At 45.8% G+C, this 25,592-nt stretch overlaps 1 protein-coding gene across 3 annotated transcripts in view; it reads right to left on the bottom strand.

Annotated features, from left to right (window-relative positions):
• The window catches only part of CCDC50 (coiled-coil domain containing 50), a 44,670-nt gene that overhangs the window by 6,394 nt on the left and 12,684 nt on the right, over window positions 1-25,592 (bottom strand). For 2 of the 3 annotated variants that reach the window (XM_064457594.1, XM_064457593.1), the window contains exons 2-11: window positions 20,782-20,844; window positions 19,342-19,471; window positions 14,349-14,439; window positions 11,208-11,325; window positions 6,734-7,438; window positions 3,935-4,041; window positions 3,293-3,337; window positions 2,645-2,749; window positions 1,617-1,696; window positions 523-620 (exon numbers count right to left, since the gene is read on the bottom strand). In XM_064457594.1, coding sequence (XP_064313664.1) covers window positions 523-620; window positions 1,617-1,696; window positions 2,645-2,749; window positions 3,293-3,337; window positions 3,935-4,041; window positions 6,734-7,438; window positions 11,208-11,325; window positions 14,349-14,439; window positions 19,342-19,471; window positions 20,782-20,844 — 1,542 coding nt within the window. The remainder of the gene's footprint in view (window positions 1-522; window positions 621-1,616; window positions 1,697-2,644; window positions 2,750-3,292; window positions 3,338-3,934; window positions 4,042-6,733; window positions 7,439-11,207; window positions 11,326-14,348; window positions 14,440-19,341; window positions 19,472-20,781; window positions 20,845-25,592) is intronic. The other variant, XM_064457595.1, reaches the window with a different exon arrangement.

The following is a 25,592-nucleotide window of genomic DNA, read 5'->3' as shown; positions in this document are numbered from 1 at the left end:
GGCGACCCTAACCACACTGCTCTTGTGCCGAGTGATTTCAGGAAACTAGACAAAAAAGCAGTGCTGAGATGCTACAGGAACGAAACAAGCCTGTTCTTAGGACACACTTCTGTCTGATCATCCCTTCTGCCTGCCAGACGGGTGATGTGAGGTTTTGTCTTGTCTTGGATGGTTTGATACTAGTGAGTCACCTAAAATACATCATGTCATTGTCTTCACGTTATTTCTCCTTCATTTGCTGCCTGGATTTACAGTCATTCATCATTAAGAGATCATGGAAGACAGGCAGAGAGCGTGACAAATTCAAGGCAAACCAATTCAGCTTTTTGGTCTCTCAGCCTGCAATGTGTTCAGCAAGTACAACTTGAACTCTGACTAGCATCACCTGCCTGCTGGGGCAATAATACCCATTCCTCCTCTCTACTAGCATCTCTTTCAAACACCCTATCCTGCAGGCTGCTTATGTAAGGAAAAAAATCCACAGTAACCCAAGTGCCAGGGCAACCATGGGCTTAATCCTACCTTTAGGAGAGTGCTCAGGTTTGGGGATCTGGCGCAAGGGGCTGGGCTGGCTTGTGTAATAGCGAGCGTGCTCAAAGTCATCAAGGAGAGGCTGTGACCTGCCAAGCATAATGAGAAAGAAGTGTTGGGAAAAAAAATACTCAAAGGCATAACAGTGTTGCAAAAGTAACATCTCAGCTGCCTGGTCTGTCTCTGTCAGTTTGATGCAACCTGTGTCTGGCCCAGACTTCCCACCTGCAGAGAGCTCTTCTGAGCACAGGCTGTTACTGTTTCTGCAGTGAGAAATGCACAGTATTTACTATTTCTGTGGATTGCTTCCTTTTAATAATGGTTTCAAGTTGTCAGGAAACAAAGAATTTCCATTATGAAGTTTGATGCAAACCTCACTTAGAACAGCAGCGTTGTAAAGTGTTCAATACTTGCTCAGATTTATCCCCAGAATATTTTAATAAGATCTCTCAGTCTCCACCTACACACCTCACTTGTGGTTTCTTTTGCAAATTCAACAAGAATTTCTAGTCTTATATCTAGACTAGAAATCAAAGCCACTGGGGTCGCTTCCAGGGTTCACTCCCTCATGGGGAACATCAGGCCAGGGTACCCAATGATTCAGAAGCAGCACTGCACTACAGCACATTCCCATCAGCTCTGGGATGAGGTACCCCAAAGCACAACATACTTGCTTACAGGGGGTGTCCACACATAGCAGCAATGTACAGGGCTTAACTGGGAGCAAGAACCCAAGGGAGCAGCTGTACAAATGCATCGCAATTACTCCTTCCTGCCCAGAGATGACATTTGGTTTCACATCCCCAGAAGCTCTTTAACTCTCTCAATGTTTCTCTGCCATTTAACAAATGTCACTGCACAAGCTCATCAATCTCCCTCAGCACCAGGCAGGGAGACTGATATGGACAAATGCCACGAGCACAGCGAGCGACACGTATCACTGAACACCTCACGAGCTCTGTGCCCTCCACCTCTTTTCAGTGCTAAAACTTCTGCTCTCTACCAAGCCCCTTCTCCCTGGGACTCAGCTTCTGAGCAGCTTCCCAACTCCATTTCCCCATTTTTACCAGCCAGTTCAAGCTCACCTTGAAGACCTGTCACCTTTGTGTCGCTGAGTTTCAGGCCCTTCTTTTGACCTTGAGCGCGTGGACTCGCTTGCATCATGCTGATGGGAAGAACGGAAAGCAGCTCACCTGTGTGCCTTGCAAGAGACCAGCCAACACACTGAGGCTGCCATAGCTCCATGCAGTCCTTTCATGCTTGGTTTATACACAAAACTAACTACAGCCAGACACGTGCAAGCGGCAGTATCAGGACTAGTATCCAGTAAATGAAATTCATCAGCCTTGCTGAGTCAAACTCAATTTTTGCTCTGAATATGAGACAGCGCTAGGGAACCCGTCCCAAAGCTGGGGTCAAATGCAGTCAGTGTGTAATGACTGTGCACATGACTGGGCTGAGCACGAGGGATGAGCTGCACACAGCTGTGCTCTTGCAACCACTCAAACACAATAAGGAGGCTGAAAACAGAGCTACCTCCAGCTGGCCCCAAGATTAACACACGTCTCCTTTAGTACCTTACCAGCACAGACCACGAAATCTGTTTCCTATCACCTTCCACATCTGCTAGCCAAGCCTCTGTAGTATTACTCATGCAAAAACCTACGCTTGATACACTCATACTTTCATTATAGAGCCAATTTCATTATGAAGCAGAGTGACAACTGGAGCAGCTGTGTTGCCCTTATACCTGTGGTGCACAAACAGGACCAACTACTGCTTTTATTGCTAGTCAGGATTTCAGCAGAGCAAGGTCCTGCACCAGGATGACTGACAGTGCATGAGGGAGGCCACAAGTTGCTGTAACATTCAGTGCCAACCTCCAAGGCCAGAGGCCAATTTTTACCTTGCTTTAGGCTGAAGCCAAAGAGCATCGAACAAAGGAGGTGGCTCCAAAAGGCTTAGGAAGCAGCTGAATAACGGGCAGCAAGACCTCTGGGATGCGAGAGTCTGCATCCCTCCTTTTGCTCTCACCACACACCCTCACCTCCCTCTGGAAATACAAGTAGCATTACAGCACTTCATTTGTGGTGCCTCCTGAAGCTTGACTTACCTTCCAGTCTTGTTCATGCCTCCTCTTTTCAAAGGAAGACTTTTCTCTCTCCTTCCCTTTCTTGAAAGCCTTTTTCTCTTCGGCCATCAAGAGTCGAGCAATTTCCTAGAAGGGAAAATACAGAGAGTGTGCCAGATGGTTTTACTGCTCTTGCGGGTTTGAGTTATTTAAACCCTTTCCTATGGACAACTGCTGAATGGGAAGGGTGCAGGCAAAGCCAGCACTTCACCCATCTATGATCAGAGATCAAGTGACAGGGCAGAATTAAGACTGACTACATGCAGCATGCCCAGTTGATCCCTGATTTGCTAGAACTTGTTTGCAGAGGCTTTCTGTCCTTATCCCATTTTCCTTCAGTGGTAGTGTTCATCTCACAGCATCTCTGACAGTCTCCCTTGGGGCTCAGTTACAAGAGATGCTCTTACAGCACCATGAACTTTCTTCCTCTGCCATGGCTGCAACGTGCAGCACAACTCCCTCTTTGGCCAGCCTGAGCATATACATGAAAACCAGCTAGCAAACCCCACTGGAGCCCTGAGCTTCCCTTTTAAGTGGTGAAATGAACAACTACAGGGTCACAGAGGACAAGTGGGGTTTAGTAGCTTCCACAAGTAAAGGAATACCGCAAACATTTGACTTCTTGCTCACCTCATCTTGGGCTACTTGAGCTGCCTTCTGATCTGCCTCATTAGCCTGGAAGAAAAAAAAAGGGGGATGGGTGGGGAGAAGAAAAAAGAGAAAAAAAGGGTAAGGCCTCTGAATTATTCATACCCATTAACCTCCTGGGCTGGGCAAGTAGATGCCTATACAAATACACCGCCATCCTCTCCAAATATACTTAGCTACCTCAAATACTTACCTCACTACCCAACACCAAACTGTCATTTCAGCTCTTCAGCTGAGTATTTCCCTCATCTATCTGCCAGGCCACACCACAATGCATTGCCCACCCTGCTGTCCTGCTCCAAAGATAGTGTGGTCAGCCCAGAAGTGAGACAGCCTGACTACATGCCACATTTACCTGCCTAGAAATGTTCATTTAATACCACTCTGCTTCAACTATTTAATTTTGGGGTGTTTATTTCAGACAATAGGGCTCTACTGGCTGGATGCCAGCTGTTACTCCATATGTGTGTGTATGGGAGACAAAGGTAATTAATTACCAGAATGCACAGCAGAAAGATGTTAGGTCTTAAAGTCACTATCATATACAAAAGGTTTACAAATTCAAGTTGTCATCACTGGCTAGCTCAGTTCCTTTGAGTTGACTGATGCATCCTCTCTACTTACCAGGAGCTCTTCCTCCTGCAGCTTCCTAGCAATCTCTTCATCAGACAACTCCTGTTCCCTTCGGGGTGTATCATACATGGCTTGCTTTGTCCCCCTCGACTTAGTGCCTAGTGAATTGTGAGAGAAAACAATCAACTCAACCATTTTCCAAATGCTTGCTGAGGAAATCCCCACCATCTCCTCAGCTACCTGCAAAAGCCCCACCTAAGGGAACAAGAGGCCATAACAGTGTACTTGCCAGACTGCTGGTTTGACAGTACCTTTAACTGGGGTGCAGCACACACCTTAGGGAGGGATATAGAAATACCTGATACACCATGTCCTATATGACAAATGCAACTGCATGGCAGAACAGGCCATGCCCCTTGAAGCAGTCTTTGCTGTCCCAGCAATGCTAGCAAGGAATTGTAGTTTTTCCACACTCTGCGTTGATACAAATACACTGGCAAAACAGGGCAGCAGAGAGCAGCCCAGCACCTGTCAGGAGCACAGCAGTCTGTGAACACACCACTGGAGTGACACAGGCTGCAAAGGTTGCCTGCGACAGGCTCACATGACGTTTCAGACAATTTCTTCCTTGGGCTGACCCATGTATTTTACAATTCACAGTCAGAAAGCAGCCAAGTAAACATTTCTGAAGTTCAAAGCAAGAACTGAACCTTGTATGAGTACAGAGTTTTATTTGTGTGTTTATTTTTAAGACAAACCATCTCCAAGTGCTTTCAAATGTTGCATTTTGAGAGTCTCTCCATAGTCTATTTGCATCAGCCCAAAGGAGTCTCACTATATCCCTGTTATAAAATGCATGACTTCACTCACATACAACGAATGCCTTCTCCTTCCATCTGCATTCTGAACTGTATTTTTCAGACATCTTAGACATCTAAATGAGCTTTCTGCTTCGTGTCTAAAGTATACAAAAACTCCAGATGTGTCTCTTCCACCTCAAACCCATAATGTTTCACTCAAAACTTTCATGCCTCCAGCTACACATTTATAATAAATACCTGTTAGATCTTACTGGGCCACCTACCAGTTTCCTTCCCATCTCGTAAGACCAAGGGAAAAACGAAGTAAGCAACTGACCTCGAAAAACTTTCTGTGCATCTACCAGCAGACTAACATCATACTCTACCAAGCATCCCGAAGATTTCAAACTGCAGAGGGCCAGAAACCTCATGCATCAACCCGGAATAAAACCCTGGAACAGGAAACCACCACTTCTACAGGTATTAAAGGAGGCATATGGAGTTTCCTGCTTTTTGTTTTGTTTGACTCGACTGATCAATGGTCTTAAGGAATTAACACCCCTCTTACAAACCATCTCAGCATAAGAAGAAAACTTCAGCTTTGGCATGTTATGGTTAAGTGTATGACCTGGCCTCACCCAGCACGCTTTGACCAATCCAAGCTGTGAAGAGCTGCAATCTCTGGCCAGCACCGAAACTCACCAGCTTGGTTAGAGTTAAATTATTCAGAGTACCAAGGTCAAGGCAAACACCATTTTACCATGCTGGAATGAACAACAGTGCAGCCAACAGGCTCCTGTACAGCATTAACGTCTATGAAGAATAAAAATAAGTTTCTGGGAATTGTTTGCTGGCCAGTCCGAGGCTGAGCTTTCTTCACACACTGATTGGTGCCAGGCCTTATTTGCTCAGAAGACAACAATAAACATTACTTCCACATCACTTCTGCCCACACTCAGGGGAGCACAAAGCCCACCATGACCACAGCCCACAGGAAGATGATGTGAGCTTCTGGCTATTTTGACTCAGTGCGATGGAAGGCTGAGTCACACTGTATCAGGGCAAATCACAACCTCCTGATTATATATAAAGACCTGATTAACACCTTCCATGTCCCCAAAGAAAACCTTTGCATGATGAAGAATAATTCTCCCAGCATCTCCAGAGACAGACACATACTATCATCCCCGCCTTATCCAAGCGAAGACCAGTTAGATGGCTTAAAGCACAAGTTTCCCATGCTGGGACAGACATAGATCCAAGTCTCTAAACTCCTATTTTCACTAAGAGACAGGTCACCCCTTCCCCCAGTGTGGTCTTAAAAGCAGAAAGATGGATCTGGACCTTTAAAGCCCACCAGTCAGCCAAGTATTACTGGACAACAAGAACTACACAGGTACATGTCTCCCAGAAAAACTCACTTGTACAGAATTTGACGAGAACTCCATCTTACAAATAGAGCCCAGTTGGACACCTACTGCCACTACCGAAGTTTGCCCAAAGTGAATTGATTATGTTACCAGCAGGTTTTCCATAAGTGGACGGAAATTGCTGTCTTGTTAGTGCTTAAGCAAACTGTCCTTACTCACAGTCCTGCATCCTGAATCAACAAAATTCAAGTGTAATCATAACATTTGGGGTTTTGTTATGTTTTTTTTTTTTTCTCTCCTGTTCAGGGAGACCACAGCACAAAATAGATCATAAAAACAAATGCTTGCTGTTGGTTGTTTGGTTTTTGGTTTTTTTGTGTGTGTTTTTGGTGTTTTTTTTTCCTTAAATACAGAATACCAAAGGCACCATTTCCAACAATACCTTCTTATTTATCCTGTCTGATGTCATGGAACATGTCAGGAAATAAAAAGAGCAAGAACATTAACTGATAAGAAGAATCTCACTAAATTAGGGAGGAACCTTGGCAGGATTCACCCTGTACACGTTGCAGCTGGATATTAGAGATAAGCATCTTCAAAGGAAACAGAGATGTGCGCTTTGTGGGGCACACAAAGGTCCATTCCCCCGTGTACATACACCTTCCCCATCGCTTGGTTACCTGAATCTCGCTGGCAGTCTCCAACCTTCCCCTGGTTCATAGTGTGTGGGGAGGGAGAACGTCTCCTGTGTCCTGCCCTTTTGCAGTCTCTCCTCTCACCCTTCCTATGATCGTCTCTAGATTCAGCATCATGGAGCTTCTCGTCATGCATCCTCCTGTGTGACAAGCAGCCCTGATGACGAGATTTGTGTTTTTCAGGGTGCACCGGCTGACTGCTGCCCCGATTCCAGGTCTCCTGCTCAGCCTCCAGTTCCATCTCAAAAAGAGGAAGGTGCTTTTCTCTGTTTTGTCTTGTTGACTTTCGGCTGCACTGCACCTGGTCTGTGAGTCCATGCTCTGACTCCAGGTCAAGACTGGGAGGTCTCCAAGCCTTCTCCCTGCCAGCTGCTCTCCTTTCCCGCAGCTCCCAGCTATCGCTGTGGCCGTAGGTGCCGTGCTCAGCCTCTCTTTCCAAGTCGAGGCTGGGGTGTCGCCTGGATCTTCCCTGGTTGGCCGATTTCCACTCCTGCCAATGGCCATTGCTGGCTTCACTCAGTTGAGGAGATGTCCAATGATCCCCCAAGGTGGAATGCCTGTGTTTAGAGGCACCACTGGACAAAGGCAAGGGCGCTTCTCGGTGCTCTCTCTGCTGGCGCATGCGCCGGTCACCACTGCGTGCCATGCGAGGCTCAGAAACCCGCTCTCTGTGGTCACCCCAGGGGTGCTCTGAGCGATGGAGGGGGACAAATGAGTGGGTTAGTGGTGTGGGGGTTAATTGTGGTTCAGCGAGGCCAGACTCACAGCATGCAGATGAGGGAGCTTGATGCAAGCAGAAGCTGGAAATACAGGCAAAGCACGATGGGATCAGAAAGAAGAATAATGGGATATATTGCTTGCAGGATATAACAGGACAGAGTGAAACAGCAGCATGAGAGGCAACGGAGTTGGAGCAGAAAGCACAGGTCCAGCCCGAAAGCTTGTCTGAGCACCTTCTAAGACTAGGACAAGTCAACATGGAGATGGACTTTTAGTGATGCCATTGGGGCTGAAAACCAGCCAGAGCACCTCATCTCCTGGTGACATGTCACTGCTGCAGGATATGAAAACCACCAGAGAAAGGCGTGCAAAGGAGGGTGCAAGATGCAGGTGAGGCTGGGAAGCAACGGCAGGGAGTGGGCACAAGGCCAGGAGGGGCCAAGCAGAGGGTCAGGTTGGATCCTAGTTTATGAGCACAGGTGCCTTGCCCTGGCTTCAGGCACAAGGTTCTTCATCAGAAAAAACAGCCTCACTTAACAGGGGGAAGGCCCACATAAAGCAGAAGAGTAAGAGACAAGTGGGATAGGATTTTTTTTAAAAAAAAAAAAAAAAGCAAGAACGAGATGATGGATAGTTGCAGCATCCAAATATCTTCCACCACAGACTGCCGCATATCTCTTGCAGACCCAGAATTTTCAGGGCCCACACTTACTCATTGCCTTATATAAAAGTTTGGGCTCTGACTGTAGACAGGGCTAGGGAAATTTAAGGGTGGGATAAGACTTCACAAAACCCGGGCTCCTGACCTCAGCAATGTAGCTGGAAAAGCTGCTTACTCAGCAGTTTGGCAGGGTTGTTTCCTCTGTGCTTTCCAGAAAGCAGGTGGAAATTTTCTTTGCTTTTAGTTTGAGTAAACAACCTGACAACCATGAGGATGCAGCAGTCTGCCTATATACAATCTGCTGATCAATTTATTTTCTAATCAACCTATTTGCTAAGAAAAACCATTGCACTTAGTGAACTATTATCTCCACAGCAGCTTTTCAGAATGAAGGTGTATTTCTGAAGAAAAAAAAAATTCCTTGAAGCACAGGCTGATTTGAATCAGAACTATACAAAAAAAAAGACAAACCAAAAAACCAGCATTGTAAGACTTTCCTTCCCACTGCTGAGTTTTTTACAGTACCTAAAAATATTAAATATAGATTTCACTGCACATGAACTGCATTCTGTTTTACTAAATAGCTCTCCCTTCCTTAGAGTCATCCAGATTTCAGGAAAAAAAAAAAACCCACACCAAAACTGAATGTTCCCTTCAAGTCATTCTATTCAGAAGAAATATTTTCAGAGCCAGCAAAAATATACCCTACAGAAAATCCACCTTGAAAACAATTCTGTGTTACTTTTATCCAGAACAGGTATATTTTTAAAAATCCAAGAACTGTAAGAGTAACCACAGCAGTTCCTGTTAACTGGTAGGTTTTTCTGTTCGGTTTTATATCGTTCACATGATTTACAGAAAACAAATATCCAGTAAAACAATCTAAGTGACTTACTGAACAACAGAGACCAGAGCCTGAAAGCAAGAGTCAGTTTTTGAACGATACTAACAAGAGTGTAAGAATTAATTCCATTTTGTCATTAAGGAAAACTCAATAAACGCAGCAGCAGAGAGCAGATCACGAAAGAGCAAAGCACAGCCTCGCTGGGAAAGGATCGCTGCAGGTAACACAACCATGCCAGACAGCCCAAGCAGACGGCTTGCTTTTGGGATATCTCAGGGCTATTAACCCCTCAGCAGGCACCGGTTCCTGAGGCACCTTCCACAGGGGCCATATAAACACTCTTTTTAGGACCTGGTGTTACTCTCTCAAGTAGCAAGTGACTGAGCGAATGCAGAAATGTTTTTCATGGCACAGACACTTCTGGGAGGAAGTCTGCCTCTTTTCATGTTTATTTTTCCACTTTTTAAGAGCTCAGATTGCCCTGGAGCAATAACCCTAATCCACACTCCTCCTGAATGTGGATACATTTTTACTCAATCTTAAGACAGACTAAAACCAAAAAAACTCCGGCTTTGTTTGGGTTAAGTTCACAAGTAATGAAGATGATACAAACAGAGGATGCTGAAGCCTAATCAAATGGCACCCAATTATTTAAGAGGTTCCAGATCAACAGACTAGATGATCCAGTCATCAAAATCCACTCCAGCCCTTTCTAGTTTTTAATGAGCAAGGATTAAGAGCCACACTACTATGAACAGTGACAGAGCAGTGGAACAGGCTGCCCAGGGAGGGTGTGGAGTCTCCTTCCCTGGAGACATTCAAAACCCCCCTGGACATGGTGCTATGCCCCCTGCTCTGGGTGTGCCTGCTCAACAGGGGGGTTGGATAAGATGACCTCCAGAGGTGCCTTCCAACACCTACCATTCTGTGATTCTGTGAATGGTCAGGCAGAACACCTTCTACATCACCTCTGAGACTAGTTACTGCAGGAAGAAAAATTAGACCCACAAGATACCCTGCTCTCCAAGTCCACACCACGGTAGCAGTTCAGAGTCACAGCCTTTTGTCAGCTGATTTGTTACAAAATCCATCCTCTCCTACCACTTCTGCATGGCAACACTATTACCTATATTGTATTATTTTAGGGATTTGTCCCATTTAATTCTGAAAAACTGGAGTGTGGGTTGGCCACAAGACTCCAAGATCTCAGCTCTGTACATGCAGCAGGACTTTTGGTCATGGTTTCCTCTTGGTTACTGTTTCACACTTTGTGCTTTGTGTTTTCCTGGTCATCCTTGAACTTCTGAATTGAAACTAAAATATTTTGTGTAAGCTCAAATAAAAGACATGTAAAATCACCAACGGCATTGACGTTAAAATGAGAAATAAGAGGTTTGGTCTTCATCTTCACAATCTGTTAATCAAAAGCAGCCTGTCTCTTCCCCACCACTCCTTTTTTTTTGAAGAAAGAACACAAGAACCACCACCAGTGCACAGCAAAGCCATCCCCAAATTGCTCCATAATTAAACACACCCTGATTCACTCCTCCCAATTTAAAGGTCTGTATTTAATCATAAAAGCCAACCAAGAGAAAGCAATACAGTGCTGTGGGTCCTATCTCTTCCACAACATACAGTCTCAGATGATAATTAAAGCAGGGACATTCTGTGGAGATGACCTTGTTATTCAGTAAGTCATTCAAAGCAGTCGTGCTAATTTGAACGCTTGGATACATACCTGTAAGGAGTTATTTTTGAAAGGCTGTTCCATGAACCAGCATTTATTCCATTACAGACATAGCTGTGCCAGCACCGCAGATGAGCACACAGAACTGTTTCTCTTTGAATGCAAGTATGGAATTGCATCTGAATTTCTCCCCCGCACGCTTGTGGTGTTACACAGAAGTAACTGTGGCTTATCAGTACCATCAGCTACTGTCTTTTTCCACAAGGCCTTTCAAAATATGCATGCATGGGTGTGCTTACACTTGCACATACAGACACCCCATCCCTGTCCTTTAGGCAATCTTCTAGGACATGAAAAATTATTGTTTTCTCCTTTTTTTTTTTTCTTAAGTATTTCCTGATTCTAGAATGAAGTCTGATCCTGACCCTGGAAGCTGATGTAATGCTACAGTACTGAATGCAGGACTGTAGGATAAGGGAAATCTCCCAGAGTTGCCAGGTTCACCTATACTGCCATGATCTTGATCCTTTATCCAGCAGAAACGTACCTCCATCTTCTGCATAATAGCTGTGTTCATAGCCTGTGTGTCCCTGGGATTCTGGGTGGTGCTTCTTGCGCTTTTTTTCCTCCTGCAGTTCCTTCTGTTGTAGGAGGCGGGCAATGTCCTGCAGAGATGCAAGAAAACAGACATTACCTTTCCCCTCTGAAAAATATCTCCAGATTCTTTTCTTCATATTCTCTATTCAATTATAAAAATCCTGACAGTTTAATCTTTCAGACATGGCAACAACAGAGTAACTCTCAAATTCAACCCCTGGGCTGGATGGGGCTTCCAACTTAGTGGCTGACACATGGGACCATCTCAGCAACCAGTATCCAACCTCACCCAGGCCCACCGCTGAGCTGCCAACCCCATGGCAGACCTGCAGGTTCCTGTTCCACCTGCTCACAAGCCTGCCACGCTTTGGCCATTAGGGCTTTGCACAAGGGACTGCGCGTGCAACCTTGGGCTTTCAGCAAGGATTTGGAAGTCACACAAATGCACACCCACTCACACAAGTGGGCTGGACCTCTGCCCTGAACTCTGCCAAGGAAAGAAAAACAGAGGCAAAGCCGGTCTCCAGCGAAAGGCACTTCTGACTGGAAGGGGTTCCCAGAGCAAGTCATGAACCCGCTTCAAACCAGCTGTAATTTACAGGGACTGTAGGATGCCAGGCAGGGAAATGCATCAATTTGACAGACAGAGGCTGAAGGAAAAGAAAATAGAAAGCGACATTAGGAAGAGGAGGGGGCTCGGCACAAGGCAGGACCACTGCGGGGACTGCAGCTGTTTGTCTTCTGTTGCAGTTTTGGTAGATATGCCAAAGAGAACAGCACTCCATTTTCCCAATTGGTTTTCTTTCGAGATGACTAATGGATCAACAAGATCTAGCAATAGCAAACAGCTCCCTGGGGCTTGCTCGTATGGGGCCCAGAAGCTTGTGAGTCAGTGGAGCTAGTCTGACACTAGGAAGAGAAGCTGGAAGATACTAGCAGGGCATGCTAGCCCTTTGGGTGCTATTCATTTAAGCCTCCCTAATCCTCAGGACCTTTACAGAGCCATGCAAAGTGTACACTGCAGGCAGGAAAGTCATCGCTGAAATGCACACTAAGAGCCAACACCCTCCAGAGCGAAGCCAGCACTGGAGGACACTAGATGGGTTTTCAAGTACAAACTATTATTTCAGGATTCAGATCAGATCTACTCAGTAGCCAGCTTTGTGGAGGACCCGGGGATGCCACAGACTCTCTACAAAAAAAAAAAACCCAAAAGCTTCCTTCCCCTAACAAGGTTAACCTCTTCTAGCAAGTACAGTAAGTCTACAAATATATGGGCTTAAGCATGTTATCTCCAGGACTGAGACACCTCAGGACTTGCAAATCCACACAAACCATTTCCTACAAACTAGACTTGTAAGCAGGTAGGCTTACCACTTCATTTAAACACCCTGCGCACCAGACTAGATCTGTCTCAAGCACAGCACTGGCATAGCACTGCTAGCCACTGCTGATAAGAGACTTATCTCGTACGCTGGGCAGCTACATCACCCTCATGTAAGACATACAAGACTAGCTCAGTGTGTGGCCAGTACTGGTGTCTTACAGGATGTCCTGCAAGGTACATGTACAGATGCTGTGCCGAAGACTACAGAAGTGGTTCTGGTGTTGCTCTGCCAGCTGACAAACATCTGGGGCACCACACAGCCTCACTCACATTGCTCAGGCTCTGCATCAGCACAGAAGCCCACCCAGAAGAAACAACACTGGGGGCACCCTGGAAGGGAAGCAGGATCAATTCAAGCTCTCCAGAAGTACTGTTGCAAGGATGGGCAGTAGTGCCACACCCTGGTACCAGCGGCAGCCTAGCTCAGTCCACAGCTACGTTTCAGCCACACTTAAGAACTTCCCACACACCAGCAGGAAAATAAAGAATATTTATAGCTTCTCATAGCTTTGAGCCACGTTCATTTGAAAGCTGCTCCCAACAGCACAAGACGGTCAGCACACTGGTTTGACAGGTTGCAGGGACCTGCTGTCAGACTGCTGACATCCCAGCAGCTCTCTACACAAAGCAGGAAGGAAAGGTGCAATTCCCAGAGCCAACTTACTATTGCATCCCCTTTACCTTCCCAATAAGAGTGAGACAGATGGTCACATTTATAGCACAAATCCCTTAGCTGGAGTGTTCCTCCCACCCCCGCTACCACAAGCTCCTCTTGGAAGCCCTTCCATGTCTGCCTGAGCCACCTTTAAGTACTTGCTTGAACTTAATGGTATAGGAAGAAAATAAGGTCTTGCACAAGCAAACTGATGCATTTGCCAGGTAAGGACAGATTCTTATTCTAGGCTCTTCCAGGAAACACAGCCTTATGATCAAGACCTTCCTACAGAGAAAATACCACTAGGTACCTCTTGAGCATCCTAGACTACTCATACTTCCCAGGAAACTAGGAACTGTATTCAAAAATGGGGCCACACTCCAGGCTCACACAGGTGTTCCTCCACTCTGTGGCTTTCTTGAACACACAGTCTGACAGGCCAGCACAATAAAGTGGTCAACAAGCCAAACAAATCCTTTGAACACCAGGGACAAGCCACACTGTCCACTCTCAAGCAACAGCAGCAGAGCAATATTTTGCAATAACAAATGGAATCTGCTAGCAAGAAACTGCACCAGGGTGTTCAGGCTGTGAAAGACTAAACTGAAGGTGAAAGAAAGTAATGGAGAAGACAGAGATGGATGGCTGGGCTGAGTGTCCTGCTGAAGTCTTTGTACCAAAGACCAAGCAATCATGACCCAGGATTCTCCCAAAAGTAGCACCTGTCTCCTTGCAAGCAGATCTCAGGTTGCATAAACAATTACACTTTCCTACACCAGGGCAATGATACCCCAACAAGACCCACCTATTCCTTGCCCTCTTTGTCTGCAAGGCTACTGGCATGAACAACCCTTGTGACCCTCAAGCATGAGGAATACGACTGTATCTTATTCCTGTAACAGGACTCCACAAAATCTCTGTGCACACCAAGATATGAGGACCAGGACTGGCACCATGCAAGCCAAGTCCTGTGGCAAACAACCAAGAAATGCCTACACTGAAAGGGCTGCTGCAAATAGCCCTGCCATCCCTGGAGTTTTAAAGGTTACCTCGTCTTTTTCCTCTTGCCTGCGGCGCTGCTCTGCTTCAAATACCAGCTTCACTTGGATTTCCTGAGCAATCTCGCAGTCCTGTCGTTCTCTAGAAGGCAAGGAGACAAGGATTATAGGCAGCTAAAGTCACAGGCATCAGCCAGCCTGGAGGAAGGGATAAAAGAGCTACAGAACCCACCTGATTTACACAGAAGAATTATTTCTTGGTATTAATGCAGAGCCTATGAATCCTCACCAGGGACCAGGACTCCCTGTACTTACTGCTGGCCAAATTCATAAAAGACCTCCCAAAACATTCACAATCGAAGTACAAAGCAAGAGAGAACAGTTTCACCGGCAGTTTGCTAAGACAGGAGGTAGGATCCACAAGATAGGGCAGGCCAAGGTAGTGCACAGGAGTCTCTAAAAACAGTCTAATTCTGCTGAGGAGTTTTTGTACACACTGTGCCAAAAGAGGGCTTCAGGGGTACGGTTAATGCCGGCATTTCTGGGAAGTGGTTTTCATGCGAAAGCCAAGAAGGAGAAAGTGCAGAAATGCTGATAGCAAAACGCAGTACGTAGGCCAAGCAGAGGCTGGAGGTGGCAGTTCAGTAATGAATGAGAAATGCTGCTGAGGTGGGATGAGATACAAAAGCAGAACCGATGCCAAGAGGCAAGAGAGCAGCATGCATCAAAATGAGGAGCAAGGGAGCCATAGTCACAGTACCAGTGCGGATGTGGGAGCAACACAAGACTGCATTAACTGGGGACAGAGAGATACCAGAGTAATTGAGACTTGAAATAAGAGTACCGACTCTGCAGATAGACCAGGAAGGCCGTATTTCAGGGACGTCATACAGAAAGCATCTGCAAGAATTGTGCCGTACTCAGCTGCACACTCTGATGCCTGGCAAACAGGCTGGAACAATAGCCAGGGGTTGCTTAGGGCAACCCAGAAAAGGGCTGGGGGATTTGAGAAGACAGATTAAGAGCTTTTTTTCCAGCACTGTTGAAATTGCGCCGAAGACTAGCTCTGAACAGGTCAGAAAAATCAATCTAAGCTATCTCGACAACTGAGACTACTGAAAGGCAAGACATAGGAGATGAGAATGGGAACAGCAACAGGCAGAGCTTGCTTTTTTAGAGTACAATCTTCGGAAGAATATGCTGGCAATGATTAGATAGGTGATGGGAGGATTACCAAGAGCATATTATGGAAGTCAAGCAAATATTTCAAGAGAACCAGGTTCAGCTATGTCAAAGCTGTGCTATGTGGGCTGGAGCAACTAATTCTAGGCTTGAGCAAGGATCATGGCATAAATGACCTAGTGAACCTGGAGGCAAAGAACTGGAAAAAAGTCTAGGACATGAGCAGAGGAAATTAAAATAGTAAGTGCAGACAAGCACTTTTGGTAGCAAAACAGCAGTGGCATGGCTGCAGCAGTCAGTGGCACCACACAGCTTTCTTTTCCGGAAGGTGAAGAGGAATAAGAGACACAGAAAGAGTGGATATGTGGCTTAGGATGGGGAGGAAGGACACTGCAACAAGAACAGGGTTTAGAGGACGAATGCCACCAAGAATTAACTAACCTATAATAGGGAAGGAAAAGGAATATGCAGCAAGAGGGAAAAGAAGCTTCTTTATTTCTGTCGAATGCTCCTTAGAAGCAGACCTGCAACTGGGCATGGCATGTTATTCATATGAACCCAATGTCAGTGTCACAACACGACATTTTCTTCCCTTTTCCAGACCACCACGCTCACAAACACTTGTGCATATTCCTAAATTGACCCATGTCTAGAGATGTCCTGGAAGGCACCCATGAATTTCAGTGTTTGTAGGGCTGGAGTTATCAATAGGTCAAACACCTTCAGAGATCAGTTCCTTTCATCCGGGTAACAAAACCTGGCATTTTGTGCATGTGCCTACGTACATTTCACTTGAGTCCAAGGACAGACCTGTCTAAAGGCACATGAGCTCGCACAGCAGGAAAACGAGTCCTTTAACCTGTCATATAAAAAGGGACCTTGGTAAATGTGGTACCAGTAGAGAACCAGTCCTCATCAAAACAATAGCTGAATATGCAAATACTGAGGAGCAGACTGTCAGTGGACATTAGATAGTGAATCCCTTACAACCCCAGCCTCAGAGGACATGAATCCAGGTAGAAAATAAGTTAGAAAGGTCAGACATATCAAGGCATTACACGTCTTCAGTTCCCCTGGCACCGGTGAGCACAGCTAAGGTGCCAAGTTCATCAACACCAACTGACTTGCTAAATGCTTAAAATACATCTTACTGCAGATAAACAGGAGACAGAAACAGCTAATAGTCTTTCAGAGCCAAGGCAACAAGGTCATTGCCTCTCCATATGCAAAGAACACCAGCAGTAATGCAAAAGCAGGAGCATTTTCTTGTTCCTGATGACATGCAGCTTGGAATACATCATATCAATCCCTAAGAATCACTGAACAGCAACAAAGGATTAGATTCTGGGATTTATTGCTCAGTGGCAATTACATACTGAGAGTTGATTAGTTATTCAACATAAGCTAGTCAAGTTGAAACAAAGAGCATAAGAAAATAGGTTAAAGAACTTTGACAGCTCTTCTTGTCCTTCAGTTTCTTTAGTGTGAGTTCAAGTGCCCATCAGTCCTGAGAAATCAGCCAGAGCAACATAAACAGCACCATGCCTGAACATCCCACCTAGATGGCCTTTGTTCCTGGGCAGCCAGGAGTGTTAAGTGTCAGGGAAACTCTACATCAGTTTAGGAAAAAAGAGAAGAAAAAAAGACAGTGTGATCAGAAAGCTCCTGTTCACATTGGCTGTAGCAAATAATTGTTGCCAGATGAGGAGGAAAAAAAAAACAAACACAAAAACCCAGGATTTAAAGCAACCATTCAAAGGAACTGTTCATATTAGTGTAACAGAACCATCACAGCACTGGGAGCAGAATGAGGAAGAGCATACTTTTGTGGTATTTCCAACAGTTATTTTAGCAACCTTGCTACTATGCTTGGCACTGTGCAGGCTGCTCAGCTAGATGTGAGATGCTTTTAAAGAAGCAGGAAAGTAAGGTTTGATGCTTCCTTGAATTCTTAAAAAGAGAATTAAAGCTATTTCTATTCTTTCATTTATCTTCACAAAATCCTTCCAAGAGAATTTAGGATTTGAAGGACAGAAGAAAGCCTGAAATTTTAAGAGCTTTAGTATGTTCCCTGTTCCTAAACACCACCCAGTCCTCCCCCTTTACTCCTCCCATCACCTTGCAGTGTCAAACTGTCCTAGACAATACAGAAAGCAACAACAGCAAGGTTCATTTTGTTGCCAGAACACATTGATCTTGTACAAGGAAGAGACAGTGGGAACATAGAGAGCGTTAAGGAAGTAAAAGATCCAATTACAAAAGGATGTCTCCAAGTTTTTTTTACTATTCTGGCAGAAGAGCTCATGCTTTCAGGAGCAGAACTGCTGCTGACACAACATTTTGCATCAGGAGTTCTGCCTGTAACTTGGTTTACAAAGTTCGTAAATCCCATTTTACCAAGTCCTGCAACAAGAAAATCATTTGCAGTTCCCAGCAAGTAACAAAAAGGAAAAATTTCTGCCCTACAAAATTAATTTTTGTCATTATTTACATGCTTACATCTCTAATTGGTACTGAAAAGAAAGCTGTTGAAAGAAAGCACAGACTTGAGAAAGACACGTTTATTTAACCAGTGCTGCCTGAGTACGCTGGGAACATTGAAAACAGTGGCTGATTTGTCACGCCCCAGCTTCAAATCTTTTATGAGCAGCTCCTTTGAAGCCAGTCCTATATCTCACACATCTGCAATACAGAGCTCTTCTACTCCATTGCTGCCTCTGCCAGATGAGCCACCCAGGGTTTGCGATCCACCACCAACCGTACCTGGTGGGTGGCATCACAGAGCATGACACAAGCCGGGAGGCAGCACAGCTGCTCGGAGATGTGCCCTGCCTTGCAGACCCTGCATTTGCAGGGAGACCCATCAGAAGGCAAGCTCCTGTCCCTCATCATCAGGATCTAACTGAGCCCTCTCACAGGACCCATTTGTTACATTTCACACATTGCAAGAGATTTAAGGGGGGGGGGGGGGGGGAAATGGACACACATGACATGGGACACCAGAAAAAAAAAAAAACAACCAAAGAAAAGCACCAATGTCAACTCTGGATTAGAAAGTACAGTTGTTTTGCCCTGCATTACCGTGTTTCATTTCTACACCAGCTCTGCCAGCCTAAGAGCCATGGCGCACAGACAGGCAAGTCATAGGTCACAGGGTTAGATCTGGTGTGTAGAGCCTGGGCACGCCTGCAGAGCAAACTGGATCACTCATTAAACATCCTCCCACAGCTGCTATGCAAGTCAGTGACTGCAAGAGAAGGCCTGTCCCCCAACACCCATCTCCACCAAATGACCCTGGGGCAGCAGCTCCTCTGCCCAGGTCACTTCACACTGGAGTATCTGCAAGTGCAAGCAGGGGCTGTCAGCTGTTCAGTGGAGGAGAACACCAAAAATCATTGTGCCCAGTTCCTCAAAAGCACTCAGGCACAATGCAAACACACCAATATCTGCAATTTCCAGAAGAGAGAGAATTCACTGTCATACTGCGTATTTCTGTGGTGCAGTTTCTTCTTTCTCAAACTTTAGCCAAGGACAAGGTCAATGCAAGTGGCCAAGTTACCCCACTTTGCCAACAGGGAGCAAAACAGGAAGGCTTCTTCCCGTGGCCAGGCAACAGAATCCAAGCCCCAGGGGCTTGGACAGGCCCCAGGGGCACCTACCCCCACTCTGTCCTCATTACTCTGTGTCCGAGTCTAGTATCAATACTTTTATGGCAAGAGCGAGCCAAAGGAAAAAGGAAACAACAGCAAAAGGCTGATCAACCTGAACCCTACATACCGTCAGTCAACTGAAATCAAAGCAGCTGATTTCAGTGCTCTGATCAAACAGGACTAACATTTCAACAGCTCCATCCCAAACTCACAAGTCTTTTCGGTGTTTCTGGATTTGAGCACGTGCTTTCAGATCCTCCTCTTCTTGCAGTTGCTTGGCCACCTGCAAGTCATGTTGCACGAGACGATTACGCTGAACGTTTGTTGCCAAGTGATGCTCAACTGAAAATAAACACAGACAAGAACCCCCAAATCAGCCTGCAGAACTTCACAGTGTCAACAAGGCAAAGCAAGTGGGAGGGAGATTCCAGGCCAGAAAGGAAGGCAGTTTTTGGTAGGGAAACATCATGTAACATCTCTAAAGGTGGGGAAGTCCTGAACTGAAATTAAGCTAGCAGCTTGAGATTGCTCTGACATTTCAGCACTGACAAGGCTGTATACATGTGTCTGTTACCAAACCAAGATCTGCATACCTTAATCACATCCAGATTTAGGCTTTAAATTTCATTTTCTGGGCACAGGAAATTAGCCTAGATTAATAAAGTGGGGCTGGAAGGGACCACCAGAGACCAGTGAGGATGAGTTGAACCTAAACCACTTCTGATGGATGCTTCCCTAATTTGTTCTCAAGAACCTCTAGAGGAAGAAACTCCTCTCACTCTCAACATAATCAGTTCCAGAATCTCACAACCTTTATATTTAGCAACAGAGCAACTGAGTACTACAGCGAGTCCTTTACCATACATGGATACTGCCTGCAGGAAAAGATGGCTACGTGAGCTGCAGCTGAGAGCCAACTCCACTTCAGTGGTCTCAGGTTCCAGCAACAAGGGCACAACTTCAGCGCAAGCTGCACACTTGGTAGAGTACCTGGAACTGTATTAGCAGTATTAGCACCTAGTACTGATAGACACCAATGGTCCTGGCACGCAGCAAAGCAGAGAGGCCACCACACCTGAAACTGCAATGCAAACATACCCCAAGTAACAGATAAGGATGTTAAAAAAAGAGTCATTTTGAAGTTCCTGGCTGTACTTTTTTTCTTCCTTTTTCAACCCTAGAGTTTACAGCTGCCCTACCTCAAAATGGTGTTAAAAGGAAGGCTCCTTTCAAGAGGCAGGCATTAGCAATTCTGAAATAAGTAAATAAACAGACCTCTTCTGGTTGCACCTCAGGTCAGCCTATAAAACTTGAAGCTTCCACAATTGCTAGTCATTTCTAAAAAACTTGCTCAGCAACAAAACCTCAAGTGCGCTCCCACATGCAGTTTTGTCATAAATTACAAACTCAACTCTAAAGGAGAGCACAAAATTGAAACATGAAATGCAACTATCTGCAGGGTACAGTGTGAGCTGGGGCAGAACGCAGAGCAGTGTTACAGGACAGTAAAAACAGTAATAACGAGCCATACTCCATTAAAAAGAATAAAAATGAAATAAAAGCAGGGAGGACTTTTCTCTAGCAAAACCAAAGCCAGATATCTGTTGGGACAAACTTGCTTCAGTTTGTTCCAAAAAATCATTGCTACTTACTTTCTTGCTCCTGTAAGTTATGGGCCAAGGTATGATCTTCCAGAACAGCAAAGTCTCGACACACTGGACAGGGAAACAAAGCCAAAAGAATTAGCACCAGGAGCAAAAAAAAACACAACAAAAAAAAACCCAAAACATCAAAAGAGCTACAGGGGTCAGGGGAACACACAGGCAGAGAGACTTCTGACACATTTGCTTTCTACCAGCCAAGGTCTGGACTTGTACATTTTCCCCCCCCTCTGCACTTGTGGCTATTCCTGCACACTTACTTTTCTGTCCCTGTTTGCATAACCAGCCTTCTCCACTCTCCCCTCTCCCCTCACCTCTGCTTCATAGTTTAAGACCAGAATTGCCCACACCACCACCGGATCAGATCTTTTATACAAAACCCTGTATTTCCAGCCAGATTTATACCACCACCCACACTTAGTACGTTCAGCTAAAGCCAAGGTCAAGCTTTTGTGCTTACTATGACTTTCTTTGCTAGGTTAAAGAGTCTGAGAATAGTATTTTCTCCGCACAAAGATGCATGCACACTGACACTTCTGCGGAGCTGAGCAGACTGAGCTCCATGGCTCTCGCTGCAAGGTATTTCTTCCAGCTCAGGAATTATTTTACAGTTGTCTTCTGTAAGCTTCATTGACTTTTTCAAGTGCAGATGCTGGATTTGTACCTAGAACCCAGATATAGGATCAACCACAGTGTTACTGGCAGGGAAAACCACAGCTTCTTAAAAAGATGCTGCAGATGACCCAAAGACAAGCTAAATGGGAAGGGTACGAGCTCCCTTTAGCACCAGTCTGAAAGGAGCAGATTTTTGCCAATGCCTATCACTTTCACACTTGAACTTTTAAACGAATGCTCTACCCACACTGTAGAAAAACACCAGGGTTTATTTTTAAGTTGTTATGTTAGGCAGCAGGACAAAACACAAGTCACATACATATTGGGACAGGGACACACAGGAACTGGTTCCACCTTTTGGTGGTAGGTACACATCAGCTTCTCAGTGAACCAAGGACAAACTGTGACCTGTGCCCCTGAAACGCAGGATGGGGCCCCACTCTGCACATCTGCCATACCCAGGGTTCCCATCTGCTTCAAGCGGAGTGTAAGGCAGGGGCACTGAAAAATTTACACTGAAGAGATCTGTCACTTGTTTTTCCCTCAATATGACAAGCTAAGCTGCTTAACAGGACCCGAACGGGGAGTATCTCCCACTTGAAACATACAGCACAAAGCAGAGAACTACAAGGTGCTTCTGAAGCTGCAAAGGGAGCTCTCTACGAGCCACTGTCACTGCACTCCACAGGTGAAACCTTGGGGGAAGACCAAGGTTTCTCTTTAGCAGAGCACAGCAACAGCCTAGAAGAGAAAGTGAAAATAACACCAAAAACCCCAGAACATACCAAAACTACAAGGGAAATTTATGAGGAGCCCGTTTACGAAATGGTTCAGAGTCAGACAAGATGAAACATTTCCATCACCACAAAGGGTGGAAAATACTACAAGGAAATGAGAAGGCAGCCATGTCTTCCCAAGGCACAGTCCCACAAGCATTCCCTCTCCTCGCATTGACACACATGCTCTGCTAGAGAAGCATCAAGATGTTCCTCTGCACCCAGGTATCTTCACAAAATATCTAGAAGAGTTTCTAGTTGCGTGTACTGAGAGGTCAGATAATCACTTTATCCTCTGTCATATTAAACAGAATTTTTGGTTGAGTCTTTCTGCATTGGAGGCCTTTTTACAGATGACAGAGCTCCCAACAGCCACAGCAGTGCTTCAGGGAAGGAGATCGACAAGCAGAGGGTGGAGATGAGGACAAAGAGTACAGTTATATGATCCCATAGTGACTCACTTTAAGCCTGTACAATTCTGGATGGTGCAATTAAGGTTTTGTTGTTGCTTTTTTTTTTTTAAACTGCAACTTCTTTTAGAAAAGGGAAAAACGACACAAAACACTAAATAGTACTGAGACACATCCAGTGAGCATTTGTGTATAAATAAAGGAACACTGCCTTCAGCCACGTATTCGGAAAAGCCACAGCTGAGTTGCAGGCAATGGTGCTATTCACAGGTGACATAATCAGGGTGCTTGGCGGTCATGAACATGTTTCATAATCTTAGACATGTTTCATGATCATAGACATGTATCCCATGCCTATGGGACAGGGCAACAGGATTTTGCCCATAGACACTTTATTTCTGTGGTCCCAGAAATTACTTCAGCTTCATAGCACGATTGTGGAACAGCCACCTTCTGCTTACAACAAGCATCATCTGGCCTGTTGGAAGGGCACATCCAGCTCAGAGGTTTGAGCCCTATTATCAGTTCAGAGCTAAGCAAAGACACCTCAATACAGAGTCACAGTCTGCCCAAACCTAGCACTGTGCTTTTACCACCACATATTCATGAAGCAGCACTTGCTCCTTACAGGTTAAATAAAAAAAAAAAAAAGGAAGGGGAGGGAATTGTTATTTTCAACTGCAATAGGTCTCTGCAAGTCCACTGCACAGCTGCCTGAACAGCTGTACTAGAAAGGCAAGGCGGGCGGCACAGGAGCAAGGATGAACATTTCAGAGCTGCGTATTTTTTTGCATACAGATTGCTTGCTTATGAAACTCCATGCCAGCCTTCCCAACTCCTTTCTGCACAGGCTCATAGACTGTTCTGATCCCTATAGTGTTCGAGCTCTTCCTTGTCTGCCAGCACCAGCAGTACCGTGACCGACCTTTACTCCATCCTCCCCAGAGAGGCACTAGTGCAGAGGTTTTTATTACTCCATTCCACCCACACCCAGACACGCTTTTGTTTGGGAAGAAACATGTTGACAGAAACATGCTTGGCATACAGGCGAGAAAGTGGGAGGGCCGTGGTAGAACACTGCTGCTCTTCTCTTCAGTCTTGCACCAGCCCCGAAAACAGTCTCATCTCCTCCAGTGAGCTTGATTCCTACAATGTAGCAATGATTGTTTCACCCTTTTTGATTGATGGGCCACTAAAATCTTCCTAAAGAAAGCATGGACTCCTTAAATAGAAAGGCCAAGTACATATACTGTTGTGTTGTATAGGTGGGCCTGCTTCTTCTACCTGATGCTCCAGAGATCTGCTGGAAATAGTTCATGGGTCTCTGAAGTTAAGCAAACAGGGACAAAGCAAGGGGGGACAATGACCTGGGACGAGCCACCAAGTTTCAGGGGTCAGACATGAATGCAGGGTCTGGGTCTTAAAACAGTGATGATTATCACATCAAGATCCAGTACAGAGAGAAGGAAACCAGATGGCTACTCATGATGTGCACACTGGAAGCTCCCAAGTGTCTGGGCTCCACGGCGTCCCCATCTCACAGAGGGCACCTTGCAGAGGAGGCTGGCAGGAGAGCAGCAAGGGTTTGCTTGTGTGTTTGGATTCATTCATGCACTGCTGAAGCCACCACTTGGCCGCATATACACTCCACTAAGCTGCTCTTACAAACCACGAACGGACAGCTCAAGCACACAGCCCTCTTTGTGCTGCTGAAGTTGCTGGCAGGGCAGACAGCAGGAGAAGACCTTTCATCACTGTCAGAAATTTGGCTGGGCTGACTGCCTCTAACTCATCTAAGTTATCATTGACTTGGGAACTCATCATTCCCAAGTCCCAACAGCACAAGAACAGTGTGCAAAGGAAGATGAGAACATCCCATTACAAACACAGTGAAGCACTGTCAGCCAGCCAGGTGGCAAGAGATGGGGACACCTGCAACTCCCTAACAAGCCTGGAGGCAATGGCAAGTGCAGAGCAGTCCCTCAAGCCTAGACCCAGCGCCCATGGCACTGAGTCAAGCATGACCGCAGCTGCAAACGAGGCCAAGGAAACCAACCCTCCATCCCTGAAGACATGCGTCCAGCGAGGCAACTAGGAAATAACTGGAGATGTGAACCAGCCAGGCACGGTCTGAAATGAAGGTTCATTGGTGCTAGTCCTCATCCCCTGCCCAGTCTCAGTGTGGCCGCAGCACACTCGTTATTAGGTATTGTGTCCATTGGGTCTGAGAAACAGGACGGCCCGGCTTGACAACAGACTCACAATTCCTCCTCTCCAAGAGGCTTTGTATTTATGGGAAATCTATTTCCGTATTCCCTAACTGTATGCCTGAAAAATGAAAGGTAAGGTTAATGTTACGTTCACTGCTGTGAATTAACTTGACTTCCCATCTCCGGGCCCTGGCTGTGAGCCATCAGACAGTCAAACAGGCAGCAGGGGGGCAATCACAGCAGCTACGATTGGCAAGTCCAGTGAAGCGTGAAACATTAACAACAGGTTTACCATTGTCTGATTAAGCCAATCTGCCTTGGTGCAGGAGGAAGCAGGCCTGCGATACGCACTTTTGACACAGCTGTGAAGGAAAGAAATGCCAGCCCAGGAATCCCAGCCACTGCCATAGCCAGCACAGGCGCCAGCAGGGCAGGACAGGGGCAGAAGCATGGCTGGAAGCATCATCCTTTGCAATGGTGGTAGGCTGCAAAATCCATGCAGTGCCATGAAAGAGGGAGCTCTCTTGCTTGAGGGATGCTGAAGAGCCTCTCTGCAAGCTCCAAATACAGGTCTTCTCCACTGGTAGGAGTTCACCCTGAAAATATGCCTTTCTAAGCATCAGTGCACGTAAGGCTGTTGCAAGCACAGTTGCAAGCCCTGCGGTTATGGCTGACATAAGAATGTCTCTAGGTACAACAACTTCCAAAATTTAATTAAATAATCTTTCCTTTTTATATTCTGCCACCTGCCTCACTAGCTTTCTCCAGCGTTACCTCAGCTCTATAGCTCA

The sequence above is a fragment of the Phalacrocorax carbo genome, chromosome 7 (assembly GCF_963921805.1).
Source record: "Phalacrocorax carbo chromosome 7, bPhaCar2.1, whole genome shotgun sequence".
NCBI lineage: Eukaryota > Metazoa > Chordata > Aves > Suliformes > Phalacrocoracidae > Phalacrocorax > Phalacrocorax carbo.
This window is presented reverse-complemented; position numbering and strand designations above follow the sequence as displayed.